The sequence below is a fragment of the Chenopodium quinoa genome, unplaced genomic scaffold, assembly GCF_001683475.1.
Source record: "Chenopodium quinoa cultivar QQ74 unplaced genomic scaffold, ASM168347v1, whole genome shotgun sequence".
Classification (NCBI taxonomy): domain Eukaryota; kingdom Viridiplantae; phylum Streptophyta; class Magnoliopsida; order Caryophyllales; family Amaranthaceae; genus Chenopodium; species Chenopodium quinoa.
The window spans coordinates 8,292,982-8,311,724 of NW_018744367.1; the positions used below are offsets into that span (position 1 = coordinate 8,292,982).

Genomic DNA, 18,743 nt, shown 5'->3' on the forward strand with positions numbered 1-18,743 from the left:
GTAGTCGGCCTTCCATGAAGGGTGGAGATTTACGGGTATTTACGGTTATCCTGAAGATGATAATAAACATATGATGAGTTTACTGATGAGGACTTTGATGGATTCTCAAGGGAAACCGCGGCTATGTGGAGGTGACTTCAACCTTATGATGCTATCTAGTGAGAAGCAAGAGGGTTGTGATTTTTGTAATGAGGAAGCAGACATATTGCGAGGAGATGTGAATTTCTTGTAGGTGATAGACTTTGGGTATATTGTCCATGACTTCACTTGGACCAACAATCGTGGAGGCAATAAAAATATTCAAGAAAGACTAGAAAGATACCTCGCAAATTAAGCTTGGAATTGCTTTCCGGGCTCCTTTGTCACGCATTTGTCCAAAGGGAGATCTGACCACCTTCCCATTCTTTTGTGTGTTAAGGAAGCGTTGAGTACTCCACGGAAAAAAAAGAAAAAAAATAAGGATGTATCGCTTTGAAGAGATATGGTTGAGATATGAAAATTACGATGAAGTAGTCTCTTATGCGTGGGAAGAGGGGCGATTATGCTCAAAAATCGCCTTTACTTCGACTCTCTTGAGTGCTTGGACTAGAGTGAAATTTGGAGATTTTGTTAAAGAGATGAAAGCTTGTAGATTGAAGATAGAGAGTCTCATGAGTGAGAACCAAACGGAGGAGGTGATTGCTCAAATGCGTGCCTTAGATGACCGGATGGATGAATTGGAGAGAAAGGAGGAGATGTTTCGGAAGAAAGGGAGCCATCAAGAATGGTTGAAGAATAGAGATAAAATTCTATTTTTTTCCATATGAAAGAAAAGCATAGAATGGCAAGGAATGAACAACATCAATAAAATTAAAAATGCGGTAGGCAGCTCTTTTATTGATGAAAATCGTATTTCTTAAGTTTTTGTAGACTACTTTGATGATCATTTTGCCTCCAATAGTCACATTGAGGTGGAACCAGTTATTGACAAGGTTGATCAGATCATCACTGAAAGTAAACTTAGCTCTTTAGATGCCCCTTTCACTGCCGAAAGTTCGAATGGCTCTCTTCTAAATGCATCCTATGAAAGCTCCCGGCCTCGCTAGTATGTCAGCTATTTTGTTTCAAAAATTTTAAGAGATAGTTGGTATTGATGTTGTTGGGAAAGTGCTTGATATTCTCAATAATAATGGTGATATAGGTTCTATTAATCAGACTCATATTGTGTTAATTCCAAAATAAATGTGTGAGTCTCCTATTGATTATAGGCATGTCAGCTCGTGTAATGTGATGTATAAAATTGTCACTAAAGTGCTTGCTAACCGATTGAAAGTAGTTCTTCCTTCTATGATTCATGAATCTCAGAATGGCTTTGTTATGGGTAGAATAATCACGGACAATGTGTTGGTTGCATATGAATGTTTTCATTACCTTAGAAAAAAGAAGGGGAAGAAAGGCTACTTAGGGCGCAAAATGGATATGAGCAAAGCTTATGATCATGTTGAGTGGAGTTTTTTTTGGAAAAATGATGATATAATTAGGGAAATTTTAGAAAATAACACCACAAATTTATCAAAAAATGGATTATAACACCACATAATCTAAAGCTTTTATTATAACACCACAAAAATTCCCAAAAATTTGATTTCACCGCCACTTAACGGATTTTTAGACGGGATCCGTTAGTGGGACTCACTCTGGACACGTGTCAATAAGACATTGGTTTAAAAAAAGAATATAAAAATAAAAATAAAAACAAAAAACCTTAAACCCTAACCCAGCCACCAGCCCACCACCGCCAGGCTTGACCCCACCGCCGACAACCCAACCTCAGCCACCGGAACCACCACCTAACCTCATAGCCCACCAGCCGAACCCACCACCTAAACTCCATTTCCCACCAGTCGAACCCACCACAGCCTTGAAACCACCACCTAACCTCCGACAAACCCCTTCGCCCACCAGTCGAATCCACCATAGCCCCACCACAAATCCCACCACAACCATCAATCAAAACCCTTACTCCCACCAAAACCATGGATTGAAACCCCCCACCCCACTATCTTCTCGTTCCATCTCTGATTCCCAATCGTGAAAACCACTTACTCACCCTCTTCTCGTTCCCTCTCTGGCCCGCGTGCTCTGACGACCCTCTTTCATGGTTATGGTGAGAGCTAGGGTGGGATTATGGGGGCTGTGGACATGTGGTGGGTGGGGCTGGTGGGAGATTGGGTTTATCGGGTGTTAGGTGGTGGTTTCAAAGGTGAAGGAGGAGGTTTCGGTGGCTGGATTGGCTTACTAGCGATAGGTTTATAAGGCTGCCGTTGGTGAGGGTGGTGGCTGGATTAGGGTTTGGAGTTTTTTCTTTTTTTTTAATTCAATGAAATAGTGACATGTGTACATTGTGGGACCCACTAACGGGTGTTTGGATGAAATCTGTTAAGAGGTAGTGAAATCCATTTTTTGGTTTTTATGTGGTGTTATAATAAAAGTTTTAGATTTTGTGGTGTTATAATCCATTTTTTTGAGAAACTTATGGTGTTATAATCTAAAATTTCCTAAAATTAGGCTTGCCGGAAAATTTTGTGGGACTGGTCATGAGGTGTGTTAGTATTGCTTCTTTTGATGTACTAGTAAATGGGCAGTTGTCAAGATCTTTTAAGTCGAGTCGGGGGCTTAGACAAGGTGACCCACTTTTTCCCTTTCTGTTTATTATATGTGTGCTGGAGGTTTGTCAAGTTTGCTTAGAGATGCAGAAAATAGACGTCTCATTCATGGTGTCAAAATTGGTCGGAATGTTAATTCGATATCCCATCTTTTCTTTGTGGATGATAGTCTATTGTTTGTGTGAGCTAATGAGGAGGAGGTGGATAATGTGCTTAGTATTCTTTCTACTTATGAAGTAGCTTCTGGTCATAAACTGAATATGGATAATTTTGAGGTGTCCTTTAGCCGAAACATAGAGCAAGAACGGAGAATATACTTCAGATGAAGTTATCTTTTAAGACTGTAGAAGGACATGACAAATATTTAGGGTTACCAATCTACATCGATAGTTCTAAGAAACAAGTGTTCCAAAATATTCAGGATAGAATCTGGAAGAAATTTAAGGGTTAGAAAGAAAAATATTTATCTCAAGTGGGCCGAGAGGTTTTGATTAAGTTAATAGCTCAAGCAATTCCTACTTATGCAATGCAATGTTTCTCTACTCCGATGAGCATCCTATACAAAGTTGAGAAATTTTGGCAAAGTTGAGAAATTATGCCAAAATTTCTTTTGGGGCCAGAAAGGGACAAGAGAAGGATGAATTGGGTGGCTTAGGAAAAATTTTACGTTCCGAAGAAGCAGGGAGGTTTTGGTTTTCGGAATATGAGGAATTTTAATAGAGCTCTCCTAGCGAAGCAAGTATGGCGCATCCTGACTAAAGATAACTCTTTAATGGCGAAAGTTCTAAAGGGAAAGTATTTCCCTAAATCATCTTTTATGGATGCTAAGATCGTCTCTAATACTACACTTAGAGATCGATCTTAGGGTGCGCGGGATGTTCTTATGAAAGGGCTAAGGAAGACTATGGGAAATGGGGCTTCAATTGACATATGAAAGGATCCTTGGGCCTAATATACCTGAATTTCATGTATTAGGTACTTGTGATCAGAGTGAGAATTAGCTAACTGTTGTGCGTAAACTCGGAATAGAAGGATGTGGGATTTGCAGACTCTGAACAACCTGTTCACCTCGTTTGAAGTGCAGGAAATTTATAACATTTCGATTCCTCTTTTTGATAGTCCGGATTTGTGGACTTGGCATTTTTCAAAGGATGGCAAATTTTCTGTGAAGAGTGCATATAATATGATCACTGTGGCACAGGCTCAAGAAAAGGCTACCATTTCCTTGGCAATAGTTGACTTTGAGTGGAATATTATATGGAAAACTGAGATCCCACCAAAGATCAAAAATTTTGGCTAGCGGGCTGTTAGAGGAGCTGTTGCTGCTCGTGCTACTTTGCTTAGTAAGGGTATGACTGTTAACCGTTGTGGCCAATGTGTGGGGAGATGCAAGAGACCGTCTTGCATAAGTTAATTTTCTGTGGTAAGGCAAGGATGATTTGGTTCTTATCTCCAATGAGATTAGAGATGGAGAAGTATAATGGGGCTATCTTTGCGAAGTAGTGTTGCGGAGTGCACGTTACTTATAAAGATTCTGGTTGAGGAGGAATGAATGGATTGAAGAAGGAGCTGATTGAATTTATTCACTAGGCATTTGGTATTGTGGGTGAGTTCGAGCAAGCAAGGGAGACTGATTTTATTAATAACATTCCTGAGAAATTGCAAAGTCACTGGAGTGCTCCTTCACCTGGTATTATCAAAGTAAATTCAAACGTTGCTATTTTTAATACCAACCATGTGGGTTTTAGGGGTGTGATGAGGGATGAATCAGGGGATGTAGTTGCCTTTACGTGCTTGCAAATTGATGGCAAATTTGATGTTAATGTGGTCGAGGCTATGGCGATGAGGCACACTTTGAAGATTGTCATTGAAGCGGGTTTTGTGAGGTTGTGCTTGGAGACTGACAACCTCAAGCTATATCACAACTTGAGGAAAGGCAACATTGATCCAACGACTTTTGGTATGGTAATTAAAGACATCCTTCAACTGGTTCGCTCCTGCCAGTCTTGCTCGTATTGCTTTTGTGAAGCAAGATGGCAACAAGGCTGCCCATAGCTTAGCAAAACTTAGCTATAATTTTGTTGGCCTTAGAGTCTAGTTGAAAGTGTATCTTAATGAGATACGCGAGATTGTAATAGCTGATTTAAGCCCAACTTTTACTAAATCAGATGCTCGTGTTTCCCGTATAAAAAAAATTAATTTAAAAATATTAATTGAACAAGGTAAACATAACAAAGCCTAACTTCTACTATAAAATATTTTAATATCAGCTAAAATAGGATAAATTAAAAATAACCACCCCTCAAATCACCTTAAATTGAATTTACCACCCCTTTTTTTGTTTATTTTAAATAATCACCCCATAAAGTAACAAAATTTAGAAATCAGCACCCCTTATCTAAAAGTTCAATTTTTTAAAATAAAAACATTGATTTTTGAGCAAAAACTTGGTCTTTTAAGGTTTTGGGGGTCACTTTGACCCTTTGATTTCAATTTGGGGTCAGAATTGAAAAAAAAAAATATTGAAAATGCCTCGTTTTTCATGTTGAAAATTATCTCGATGTGGGTGAAACCCTCAAAAAGAGGCATTTTTGATAAAAAAAATTTAGGTGCTAAAGTGACCCCCGAAACCTTAATATACCAAGTTTAGGCACGAAAATCAATAACTTTTAGTTAAGAGGTTGTGATTTCTAATTTTTTTTACTTTAAGGGGTAGTTATTCAAAATAAACAAAAAAATGGGTGATAAAATCAATTTTAGGTGATTTAAAGAGTGGTTGTTTACAATTTTTACGCTAAAATTATTTAATTTTGGTGGCCTTATTCTTAATCCAATTTACTACAAAGTACTTTTTTATTGGTTAACAATACTCAAATACTACGTAGTACAGATTATCATTGAATTAGCTTAGGCCCCGTGCCATGCACGGTAAGTGTAATTTTTTTTTAAAAAAAAAAAATAATTATTATATCTAACAAATAGAAGTGATGCTTTAAAGTTATTTCTTTAATATCAATAATGTGAATTAATTTTATTACGGAGTATTACTTTTTTGGCAAAATTTAATATTACTCAGTTTATATAATTAAAAAGGAGTTGGAATAATATTTTTGGTAAAAGGAATATTTTTGTATTGATTGATATGACATGACATATGTCATTCCCGATATCTGTTTTACTATTGTATTGATTGATTGCGTATGGAGAACGCTTTCATTTTGCAGTAAAAACTGAAATTGAATTCCCAGAGAGAGCGCGTTGGAGACAACATCAACATGGCTGGGGAGGCTTGTTCTTCTTCATCAGCTGCCATTCCAGAGGTATAAATTCACTTTTGAACAATTAATCATGCTTAATTTCTTGATTTATTTTCTGGGTTTTGAAATTTTGATGATTTTTGGGCTATAAAACAATCAGCAATTCGAAGATGAAGAAGATTTGCTGTTATATGGAGGTGGGTCTGGTTGGGTGGAGCCAAGAACATGGTGTGAGCATCTTCCTTCTTTGACTTCCGATCTTTCTCACATTCCCACCCCTGATACTTCCTGCTTCAGGTCTTTTTCTCTCTCTTTCGATGAATTATTACTGTTTACTCATTATTATTGATTATTTTCGAAATTGCCCATCAACAAAATTATTGGTTTTGTTATTGGTACTAGTTTAGGAATGTAGGACAAAATCACGTCTATTCCGTGATATTTACTGTATGTTTGGTTAGTGTTTTAATGTTTTTATTTATTTGAAATATTATACTCCGTAGTTAGCTCTTAGGACTGCGTATAATGATGAGCCCTTTGGGATGGACAAGACGATACGTTAGTAAAATTGATAATTGAAAATATCTGAGTTGATGGGTGATGTTTGTTATGTTAAATTGGGATTGACAAGTTTATGAAGATTGATTTGAATAGCCGATAGTACCCAATGAGCTAGGAGCTACTAATGCTCTGATAGGTGTTAGATTCGAATCGAAACAGTTTTATTGTTGTAAAAGACTAATATCAGAAGAGATGGGTAACCATTGTACATCCAAACTGTTCGACATTTACTAAGGTAATAGAGTAATTTGTCTGTCTTATTCTTTAATAATGTGATGTTGAACAGATGTATGATTATTTCACTGTTATGTGGACTGTGATTGACTAATTGTGGTGTACTCATATGGTTCTTATATGCACCGGATACATTTGTTGCCGGAAAGAATTTGTGTTTACATGCTATTTACAGAGATGAACACTGGGTTACCTAATAATAACATCAGGGTTGAAGGATGAATGCAGAGAAAATATTAAGAAGCTCATTTAGATTATGGCGGAGGGTTACGGTAGGCCATCACATGAAATGAGCCACAATGATTGAGAGTAAAACTAGGATGGGTGACCTCATGGGAAGTCCTCGTGTTAGTTCATGTAGCCAACCCCACCTATGGGATTAAGGCGTTTAAGCAAGCATTTAGAAATATCGGATACCAATCCTTACTAAACTTGCCTTTCAACTACCAGATTTGCCTTCATGATAGGATCATTTTTGAGGCACTGCACTACTGTATTTCAAAATAAGTGTTGTTCAGATAAGTATTATAAAGGATTTTTTTTTTTTTTTTTTTTTTTTTTTGAGGAAAGTTTTGAAGGTCAAATTTTTTGACTTAGAGTAGCATTTTGTATTTGTTATGATGAGACACCCCAAACATAATGACCATTCACTATAGATGATTGTGCAACAATATAAATATGTTTAAATGAGAAAGTTAGTTGGGTAGGGAGAGTGAAAGATCAATATTCCTTGTTTTTATATGGAATTGGGTAAGGGTGAGAAGGGAATGATTGAATACACTGTTAGGGTAAATATCTATAACCTTACAAAGTATGATGTGGCAGTGAGCAAATGCTTTTCTGTCACTTGTTACTTTGTTAGTAAAGATAAAGTTCAGTCCTTTTGTGTTGTTTCTTTTATTTTATTTTCTATTATCTTCATGATTCTTTCATTTGATCATGAGAGTTGGGGTGGCTGTACCACCTTCCTTGATTAGGTCCCTCTACCTCTTATTTCCCTCCCTGAAAGTGTGTAACTGCCTTAGCCAATGTTGTCTCCTATTGGCAGATATCAATGCAATGTGAAACTATTTGTGATTGATAATTTTTTTTTGTATGCTTTCCATTCTAAGTACATTGAGATTTTTAATTCTGTTACTACACTTTAGGGCTACTCTCCTGCAGCGTCAGGACTTTATAGGGGTGTTCGTTGCATATAATCTATCAACCAGAGGCTTGTCCATAGCTTAAAGTCTTTAACTATACTCAGCTATTGACATTCTTATTCTGTTTTCCACATTTCTTAACTGATACTTGTGGCGCATGCCACCTGCCCTTATGCTGTGCACAAATAAACTTTTAACTCTATTTGTGCCTTGGTGTTTAGCAGATTCACTTAATGTGTCATGCTGCTTGGTAATTTGATTGGACTCAACCTAAGTAACACCTCTGTAGAAGGTCACTTGATTGGTATCTGCAAGTTTTTTAAAGCGAACTTAGTATAACTTAATCTTTAAAAATATTTGTTTGTAGCAAAATCTTCCTTATTATTTATCTTTAGGCCTTGTTTGGTTGACAACATAAAATAGGGGAAGTGGAAATTCATGGGATTTGATAAATTGAGAAGTTGTTTGGTTGACACAAAAAAACAAAAATTGAAGAAGTGGAAATTCATGGGAATTTCAACTTCCCACAAAACAAGGGAAGTAAATTACCTAGCACCCCCCTAGGTTAATCAAAATTCATGGGATTTCTAAATTTCAACATTGCCAACCAAACAAATTTAGGAAATTCCTAGGAATTTCATGAGAGAAATAACTTCCCATGAAATGCAATTTCCTATGGGAATTTAATTCCCATGTCAACCAAACAAGGCCTTAGGGTATTTGTGAGTTAATCTTAGAAAGCAGACCATGAGAAAGAGCTGTAAGGACAGAAAGGCCTTAAGCTATTTTTCTTAAGAAAGCTTTGAGCAGTATACCTGCATAAAAATTAGATGTCAATGATGGAAGCTATTCTTTATTTGCTTGGTTCTCTATTTTGCTTTCTTTTCTAACTCCTTGTATTAATGTCTTCGATCCATTGGTATTTTGGGAGCTTGCTGTTTGAGTTCAATGCTATTCAATCTAGCCTATGGTACTTCTGGCTAGTCTGATACCACATAGGAAGTCCAATCAAAAAGGAACTGATATAACACTAGAGCCTAGAGGCATTCATTTACTTGAATCAAACCTAAATTAAGCATTTGTCTGCTGTATTGTTTTACCTTTAGCCCAATTTCTCTAGATAAGTTTCTGTTACGTTTACATTAATTTGATAAGAGAAATTTCTCTTAACCGTGCCTCTTCTATTGTTCTCTAAGTTTGGTCTTGAGTTCTATTCGATAGAGACATTTTGGTATTGAAGTGTATATATCAAGCTTTGTGCTGAAGTACAAATTTTCAGTTTTGTATTGAACCTTGTCCTGAAATTTCTTAGCTGCTGTTGACAGTTGTCGTTTCTGTTTTTAAGGTGTCATCACCCTGCTGAAAACTGGGTATGCTTATTCTGTAAGGATGTCCTTTGTAGCCGATTCATAAATAAGCACATGCTTGAGCATTACGAGCAGAAAGGCCACTGTCTAGCACTTAGCTACAGGTACTTCTTTGCATTTTCTCTATTCTTTTAGTCACCAAATTACTACATGTCAAATCATATGCATCAATGTCAACAAAATGTGCATAAACAAATATATAAATCAAAACTGTAATTAAGATAACTTAAGTCTCACATAATTGCTTCTTGGAAGGCATTAATTCCTTTTCTTTTCCGTGTAAAACAATGAGATGATCTGGGCAGGCTGGGGATCAAGAGATAAAACATGGTTGAGCTATTGGCGGCTAATTTTTCTGATTGTGTTTTATTTTTTTGTCCGACAGTGATTTGTCAGTTTGGTGTTTCACTTGTGATGCATACTTGGATGCTCAAGTCATTCAACAGCTGCGCGTTGCATATGAAACTGCTTACTTACTGAAATTTGGAGAATCTCCACCAGTCCGCACGATGAAATGCATGCTGTTGGAAGACACTGGGTCTGGCAGTTCATCCTAGGGTTCGCTTATATGTAAAAACCAATAACATGCTATAGTACTTTAAGCTAACAGAACACGGCAAGATTAGGGAGCTTCGTAGCCAGGTTGTGCTTAAATTGATCAGATGCTGAAACTTTCTAACTTATAAATATTCAGGAATAGCTTGTTGTCACTGTTATAATAACTTTGGTATTCTCTATTTGTCATTGTTTAAACTCTCTAGCTTATAAATTATTGTTCATTTTGTATATTTCATTTTAACATTCTTAAGTGACTATTAATATGGAATAACCTTTTTTTCTTTTATGAATAACGGATAAATGGGGACCGTCGTGATTTGTTTTTAGCATTTGCTTGTTTTGTAAGTTGAACAATTTGTTAGGCAGTCATATATCACAGTTCGATGTTTCTTCATTATGCTGTTCAATTAAATGCCAAATTGTCCCATGAATAGCAGCATTGTGAATTTGTGCGAAAACTTATGAAATCACGATTAAAATAGTGGGTTTGTGTTGAGCTTTTTTTTAATCGATAATAAAATGTGTTGACCCGAAGCCCAAGCGAGTCTTGTGTGTGATAGTCTAACTCACATCTTAGCATATGTTATTACCTCAAGGCGAAAGTAAAATATCAAAAATTAAATTGGTTAAATTAAACCCAACTTGAATACTCTACTTTTGCTTTAAAAAATAAATAATAATAATAATAATAATAATAATAATAATAATAAAATAAAATAAAATAAAATAAAATAAAGTAAAAAAAAACCTTGTGTAACCCAAAATAATAAATAAATCAGAATCAAGCCAGCGAGCCAGCCAAGTTAACCCAAACCCTAACATATCACCTGAACTAGAGGTGGCCAACTATGCGAGCTGGGTGTGTTAGGGCGAGTTAGATGGTTCATGGATTGAGTAGGGGTGACACAAGATTGGCACAAGTAAGGGTCAAGGTAGGCCAAGTCCCACGGCTTGGTCAAAAGAGGTGAATTCGGCTTGGACCTTCACATTTGGACTTCCACATGCTCCCCTCCCCCCTTCCAAATAGTAACAACATTGTACCCTTGATCTTGATTAATAACAAATAGACATTAGGTTTACCGTTTCTCCTTCCTCCCATACCATGATCAACACTCGAAACACCATCGCCACCTCATTATCTCTCGCCTGACCTTGAAAACCAGCCCCACGGACTCAAAAACCAGCCCAAGAACCCTCGAAAACCACCCACTACCATAAAAAAAAAATCCCACCTCCCTAATAACCTAGCCCCACGCAAAAACCAAGCCATTTTGGAGGTGGTTTTCGTGATTTAGGCAAGTTTTAAAGGTGGTTGTGTGATTTAGAGATGGTGGTTATGACAGTTTAGGGATAGTGGTTGTGATTTCATGTTTAGTGGTGGTTTAAGGAGATAATAGTGATGGTTTCATGAGGTGATAATGGTGGTTTAATAATTCGGTGGTGGTTTAAAGAGGTGATAGTAGTGGTTTAGATCTGGTAGGTGTGCTGATTTTGGGTTTTAGAGATGGTCGTGGTTAGTTGATTAGGATAGCTTTACATGAAAACTAACATAATCATTAACATCTAGATAACAGTGAGGGTGCCACGTGGTTCCTTTATGGATCTGAGGGTACCAAGTGGAATTCCAAGTTTTTTGAAGGAATAAAATGTAGTAAAGTTAATACCTCGAGAATACACCATGTAGAGGTTTTTCTAGTAGTTGTTTCCAAAAGAGAATAAGTTATAGGCACTTGTTTGCAATATTTCCTTAGAATTATAAAGTAATCCCAATAAGTTGCCTCATATATACAGCTCAGAGGGATCAAATCGTTGTGTAGGGCAGAACTAGTTGCATCTTTTGTAACCTCAGAAATTTAAATAATTATAAGCATCAGTCATACAAGATAATCTGATATTAACAAAAGAAGATTGGATAGTCTCAGCTGTCATCCCCAAAGGTTGTAGTTCCCTGTAAATCACACAGACGTTGCTCGCAGTCCAGCTTGCCCCATCTGGCATCAACTCGCTCACAGGGGAACATGGGCTTGCTTAGGCTGTTGAACAAAAATAAGATGAAAAGAATAAGAGTTACAAGCATTCCTGCAAAGTAATATTCCTTCTATTCCAAAAGGATTAAGATTACCGTCACAAAATTCTAATATTAGACTTCGTTTTCTAATATTAAACTGGTCTTGAATATTTGTTTTACATAATACAGAATATTTAGTCATAGGCTTACAGCTACTAATAAGAATGGCAATCTGACACATAAGATTCAGCAATTAAGAAAATTAGTTTTTGTATGTAAAAATAGTTTTTGTATGTGTCATATTCAAGATCAGATTATCAATCACCCTAAGGGGCCATTTGGTTCGCTGTAATGGGGAAAGGGAATGGGAATGATTCCCTTTGTAAGCAGTTTGTTTTGCAACTTTTGTCATTCCCTTTCTCCATTTTTATTTTTGGGTTTACCCATTTTTATTCCACCCCCATTCCCCACCCCCCCCCCTACCTTTACCATTCCCTTTCCCCAACCCCCACCATACCCATATCCCACCAACCTCGCCGGATGGTCGCCGGCTCTCCCTGACCTTGACTCCACCTTTGCCGGCTCTCCCCGACCTTCGCTCCACCTTCGCCGGCGATCCCCGACCTTCGCTCCACCTTCGCCGGCAGTCCCTCGACCTCGCTGCACCTCCCCCGACTTCGCTCCACCTTCGCCGGCACTCCCTCGACCTCGCTGCACCTCCCCCGACCTTCGCTTCACCTTCGCCGGCGATCCCCGACCTTTGCTCCACCTTCGCCGGCGATCCCCGACCTTCGCTCCACCTTCGTCGGCACTCCCTCGATCTCGCTGCACCTCCCCCGACTTCGCTCCACCTTCGCCGGCACTCCCTCGACCTCGTTGCACCTTCCCCGACCTCGCTCCACCTTCGTCGACACTCCTCCGACCTCGCTGGTCGCTGCCGGAATTCTAAACTACCAATTTCCGGAAAAAAAAAAAAAAAAAAAAAAAAAGTCAAAATAATACCCTAAAATGGTGGTGCTGTGGTGGTGGTTCCATGGAATCATTCCCTTTGTTTTTTTTTAACAAACAACACCCTAAATTTCAAGGGTTTCATTCCATTCTCCTCCATACCCTTTCCCCATTCCATTCCGATTCCACTTTGCGAACCAAACGGCCCCTAATAGTATCAGAACCTGTAAATCTGTAATCCTTTTAACAGCATCCATCAGATGCTCAGTCCCGTTTTTAGGATTAGAAGTTCAGAACTACTCATAAGTTCAGCAGCCTGCCAAAGAATATTTGGCCAAAATTATACAAACACGCTTACCTTCTGTTAACAACATTATGAACATGACATAGCCATTGAGAGAACTCAGCTTGAGATCCAGCTTGCACAGGATTTGCTCTGTTTCGAAAAAAATAAATTATTCTATTAAAAAGAGGGGAGAGATGCAAATTATTATACTTAGTTTGCTAGCAGAAGATGCAAATTGAAACCAGATTTTTTTTTCCACATATGAAGTAATTAACAACAGAATTAAATAAAAACATGTACATAAATGGTAGTGAACAATATTCTGTAACCATATAATGTCTTAAGCAAGTAGGCATTAGGCAACCATAAAACGCAGTTGTAATTCAACACAAGGGGGTGGATTTTATGGCAGCTATAGCTGAAACTCATGCTGAAGTTACTTGTTAAATGTCTGAAGCAACACAGGTCTCTACAGCTATAAAAGAAACAGGTCACTAAAAGGTCGGTTTGCATACTTTCATAATGAATTTTCAATGCAAAAGACATATACTATGAAATTATGAACTATAGCCTATAAGTCAATATTAAAATAAGAATCCTTGCAACAGCTATAGCCTCTGGATCACTGATATTCACATAGTCCGGCCTGTTGTCATTTCTAGTGCCAATTTATCTTTGCAATTACAATATGAACTTCTACTAAGCTCAAATCTTTAATACTCCCTCCATCCCCAAATAAAAGTCCCATTTTATCCCAAAACCTTATCCTTAATCAAAGTCTCATTTTACCTTCTCCATTTCTTTTTTCACTTTTAATCAAGCAAACCCCACTATCTGATTTTTTTATTCATTTTTAATCAACCAAAATCACAAACTATTTATTCATATTCGTAAAAACAAGTATAAAAGGCATATTTAAGCAGAGGGAGTAATTGATTTCATACTCCTCTATCCCTTTCAGATCAAGGCTCTTAAATTTTTGTTCCATACACCTCTAAGATCTTTAGAACTCTAGACCCAAAAAAAAAAAAAAAAAAAACAGTTCCATCCTTACCTTCAGGCTTCAACCCTTCTAATGAAAAATATTTCTGCAGTTCAAATTGCAATACTACAGTACTACCCCAGATTAATTATCACCATGTAATTATGAAGCTTTTGACCTCAGTACCCAACGGCCAACGCATAAGGCTATGCATGACATTCTTAAACTGGATGCACATACATGACCAAACAATTCCTAACATTGGAAAGCCCCGACACCAAGATACATTACTAGCATCAATTCAAACATAATAAAAGTTCATTTCCTTACTGTATCATTCAATCAAACCTAAGCAATCAGCTTAGGGAACAAAGATACAAAAGCCATATATAATAGAGTATTCTTTACACCCCTCCAGGTATTGGAGCAGCTATTAGCGCAAGATATCATTCTTTCTTTTCAATCCTCTACAAAAAAAATTGACAAAAGGGGGGAAAAACACATTTTCTCAAAAAAGTTCTCAGGTGATACATACAAGTCTAGCCAAACCATAGAAAGATTTCTTATTTTCCAACATATGTGATGATATGCATGTTCCATATGGTACATCCATCATTTACGATTTACACAACTGATTATCTATATAATTTTGAAGACTCCATAAAAAAATCATTATGATTCCACTAGCTCAAGCCAAGAAACAGATGAGTTTGGACAATTGTTTTGAGCATGTAAACTGGCCTATTAATGAGCAGTTTCTCAAATCCACACTTTTAGGAATTCCATGTTGATGATTCAAATACAACTGAACCAACCCACTACAAATTAGAGAAAGAATGACCACTATCACTTTATGGGCCTAAAAAGGAAATGAATGTGTACCTTAAAACTTCTTTAAAGTGGTCTGCACATTCCTTGCATGGATACATCCGTGATAAAATTGCCATCTGCAAACAGCATAGATTTTTATGTTCTTAGGCCAATTAGTCAATGGGAGAACAAAAAATTACGATGAGCAAGAAATAAAATATAATTCATGCATAAATAATAGCCACATTGACTTATTCAGCCTCCTCTAAATTCCATTGAGTGATTTATTCATTTTCATTCAAACAAATTCCAAATAGAACATGTGGAAGACAATGGAACTTACCAGTTCTTTCACATCCTTCTTTTGCTGCCTAGTTGGGTGCTCTGGATACTAAAAAAAAAAAATGTCACTCTACAGTGAAAGTAATAAATTCAAACAAGTGTATTACTTATTAGCAGTTGCTTACAATTCTTTTATTTTCTAAAGAAAGGGAAAAGATAAAGATAAAATGTCACCTTCCTCAGAAATAGTAATGCCAGTAGAGAGAACCTGTGAATCATGAAGAGAAAGTGCAAGTGCACAGCATAAAGATGCTTGTCATGAAAAGAAGAGTACCTGAGCCGCAAGAGTGTGAAGAAATGTCCAGGTGGACCTTCCAAGATCTTCCTTCGTCACTGGCTGTGAGGCTTTACCCTATATTAAAGGAGTCAAACCAAACCTAAGAGTAAAGCAATGGGCTTCAGCATTAAAAATAAGCGCACATTGCATAACATGACCAATGCAATCCACCAAGTCTCAAGCCGGCATATGCCTAAAGGTGTTCAAAGGATAAGCAACCACAAAGAATGTAGCTGATAAAAATCCATACAATGGCTTTATTTATTTATTTTTTTTGGTTTTCCGTTTTGAAAAGGTAAGGAAATAAGAAGTCTAGGATTGCCTTCTCTCAAGGCAGAAACCTAGCTAATGTAAAAGCACATAATGATATGTTCATTCCCGAATGATATAGACCTTGATAGGCAAGAATATGGGACAAAAGATAAATCTACTTGGTTTCAGACTAGGTACAACACAGACATTATTCCCTTTTGTTTTCAGAACCAAAAAACCTGTTCAAAAGGTCTACAAGAAGATCAAGGGATTGTATAAAAAATTATGTAGTAAAAAAAAACAAAAAACAAGAGCATCCTTGAGTGTCGAAGGCATCCTAGGGGTGATCTCATAGTTCTTACAGGATGGAGACGATGGGGTCGGTCCATGGATTTTCCTTCCTTTTGCCGCATTTCACTCAAAGGGTTGAAGGGAGATAGTGAAAATATTTGGTTGTGAATGAACAAGAATTACAAGATATTGAGGAATTTGACTAAGTACTTATCAACAAATTCCTAGAATCTCAAAGGATGTCAGCAACCCTATCAGCTTTTTCTTTTTATACACGATGTATGCTGATTACATTAAAGGAGTCCCCTGTGAGGTGACACAGTTTCTTCATATTGAACTAAAGATAGGCAATTCAAACCTTTCTAAAATCACACTGTCACAAACAATAACCAAAAAGATAGGCAATGCAACAGACCTAGTAAACTTCGGCTACATGGAACTTTTTTGGTGCCACTAACAATGTGGCCATGTGGGTTCATCCAGACTCCAGAGCATCTTAATGTCAAACATTCAAATGAATCAGCTCATGACTTCCAAGATGGCACACCACATTCATACCTTCCTCATGTAACACATATATAGCAGAATTCATAATTAGACTGCATACTCAAAAACTAAACAAGGTAAGGGTAACTCTACAGCTCTTATTCTCACACACAGTTAATTGGCTGCAAAAATTCAGAATCAATCAGTGTAAGAATTGTAATATTCCAGCCGAAATCGTGGCGCAAAATCCTGGGAGAGTGATATATATGCACCCTTGCTAAGTTGCTATTTCCAAAAAAAACTCCTCCAAACAGCAAATTCTAATTGATTTTCAGAATTCAGTTTCCTCAAACCCTTAATTCCAAACAAAACCTAAATACAAAATTCACAAAATTTCACAATGCACACAAAAACCCCAGCTATCATATTCTCGATATTTGAATAGTAAATGAAGTTTAACAAACAAAATTTTAAGTTAGGAGAGCATTTAACAAATGGGTAATTGAATTTGACAAAAGTGTATAACATAATCATATAAAATAAAAGCAAATAAAGAGTTTCAAATTGAAAAAATAATCGGAAAATTACAAAGGGGACAATACCTTAGCAGAAACGTCGGTATCGTGTGATGAGTTTGGCTTGGAGGAAGGTGATAGAGAGAGAAGAGGCTTTTCATTGGAAGGTGAAGGGTGAATAGCTAAGCCAGTGAAGGAGAAAAGTTGCGTTTGAATAGAATTTGAAATTCTTTGGAAGGTTTTGAAGATGGGTTCTAATGGATTCTCAGACATGGGTGAACAAGACTGAAGAGGGTGAACCAAAATCAGAACTCTTCTAGTTCTCTGTGGTTTATGACCGAAGCCGCGTTTAATTATTTTGATAAACAAAGTTTGTTTATAATAGCAAAATGGTAAATGAAACCGCTTAAATGTCTAGTCAATATGACATTTTGTAAATATATCAACGACAATAAGACTCATACTCCCTTCATCCCTTAATTTTTGCCCCATTTCAAAAATATGGGTCAAACTTTTAAAACTTTGATCATGAAATTTCGTTAATATATAAGTGATAATATATATTTATGTGAGATCATGTTAGAATTGTCTCATTGTATAGTTTATTAATATCAAATTTTTATAATTTTTACACGTGTAGAAACGGAGATAAATGCATTTGAAGACGTGTCTTGAAAATCGTGAAAAGTCAAATTGAGTAAAAAAAATAAGGGACAAAGAGAGTATTTTATAAAGAGCTATTAGTTTATTTAAAATTTTGTCATTTAATAAACAAATTTTATTTATCATAATGATAAACTTGTATTTTTTCAACACTTCACATATGAACATATGATCCAGCATTTCATAATTTTGTCAAACATATCACTATAAATATAATTCACAACACATTGACATAAAACCAAAGGTGTAGCAACCTATTTAAAGTGTTTCATTCACATAGTTTTCACTTATTTACATTTATTTTATCTTATCTAAACTTACATGAACTTATATAAACATAATAACCTTTTTAGAACTTATTCCCTTCGTTCCCGTTTGTTTGCCCATAGAAATATGTCACTTTATTAAGTTTTTGGTTGAGTGGAATTAATGAGAGGGAAAAGTGGTGGGGCCTAAAAAAATTTTGTGAGAGTAAAGTGGTAGTCCCTATGTACATTAATAGTATATATCAATCTTTAAGGGACGACTTTAAAAAGAAATTAGGACAAACAAAAAAGGACAAATGAAGTATTTTAGTTGTAATTTGAACTTAACTACTAGTTCCCTCTATCCCCCTTTGTTTGCTCCATATGGGGAAGGTTACTTTTTAATTTTTGGTTGAAAAATAACAGATGAGAGATAAAAGTGGTGGGATTAGTATAATGATTGTGAAATAAAAGGTTTGTTCCCTACAACCAAAAGAAGTATGTGGTAAACTTAAAGGGACAAACTAAAAAGAAAAATAAGACAAATATAAAAGGATAGAGAGAGTAACCCCTATTAAAACTTATTTTTCATGAACTTATCTTATCTAAACTTTTTTTTTTTTTTTTTATAATTTCCTAAAATAAGGTGAAAGACTTGTACATTCTCATTGCTACCCCATCCATTGTAGATGAGTACGGCTTGTACATTATAAATGAACTTAGATACCTAAATGCATTTATGAGATAATTTGCCTATGCGATTATAAGTGTGCGTTATCCATCATATATTTTAGCAATGACATGTAGAGGTGGCCAGTGGGCCGGGTTGGACCCAGCCCACCCTAACTCGCACGGCTGGTGGGTCACGTGG

The 18,743-nt window shown here is 36.5% G+C and overlaps 2 protein-coding genes across 2 annotated transcripts; one reads left to right on the forward strand and one right to left on the reverse strand.

Moving 5' to 3' along the window:
- The first annotated feature begins 5,833 nt into the window (after window positions 1-5,833).
- LOC110696634 (histone deacetylase 6-like) lies at window positions 5,834-10,057 on the forward strand. The gene is made up of 4 exons (XM_021873975.1): window positions 5,834-5,965; window positions 6,063-6,199; window positions 9,188-9,313; window positions 9,595-10,057. Exons 1-4 carry the CDS (start codon window positions 5,921-5,923, stop codon window positions 9,764-9,766), a joined length of 480 nt encoding a protein of 159 aa, XP_021729667.1. The 5' UTR covers window positions 5,834-5,920; the 3' UTR covers window positions 9,767-10,057.
- Window positions 10,058-11,448: 1,391 nt separating this feature from the next.
- LOC110696633 (FAD-linked sulfhydryl oxidase ERV1-like) lies at window positions 11,449-17,317 on the reverse strand. The gene is made up of 6 exons (XM_021873974.1): window positions 17,052-17,317; window positions 15,418-15,495; window positions 15,145-15,192; window positions 14,874-14,938; window positions 13,082-13,159; window positions 11,449-11,800 (listed from the first exon to the last, which is right to left on the reverse strand). Exons 1-6 carry the CDS (start codon window positions 17,235-17,237, stop codon window positions 11,686-11,688), a joined length of 570 nt encoding a protein of 189 aa, XP_021729666.1. The 5' UTR covers window positions 17,238-17,317; the 3' UTR covers window positions 11,449-11,685.
- Window positions 17,318-18,743: the final 1,426 nt, after the last annotated feature.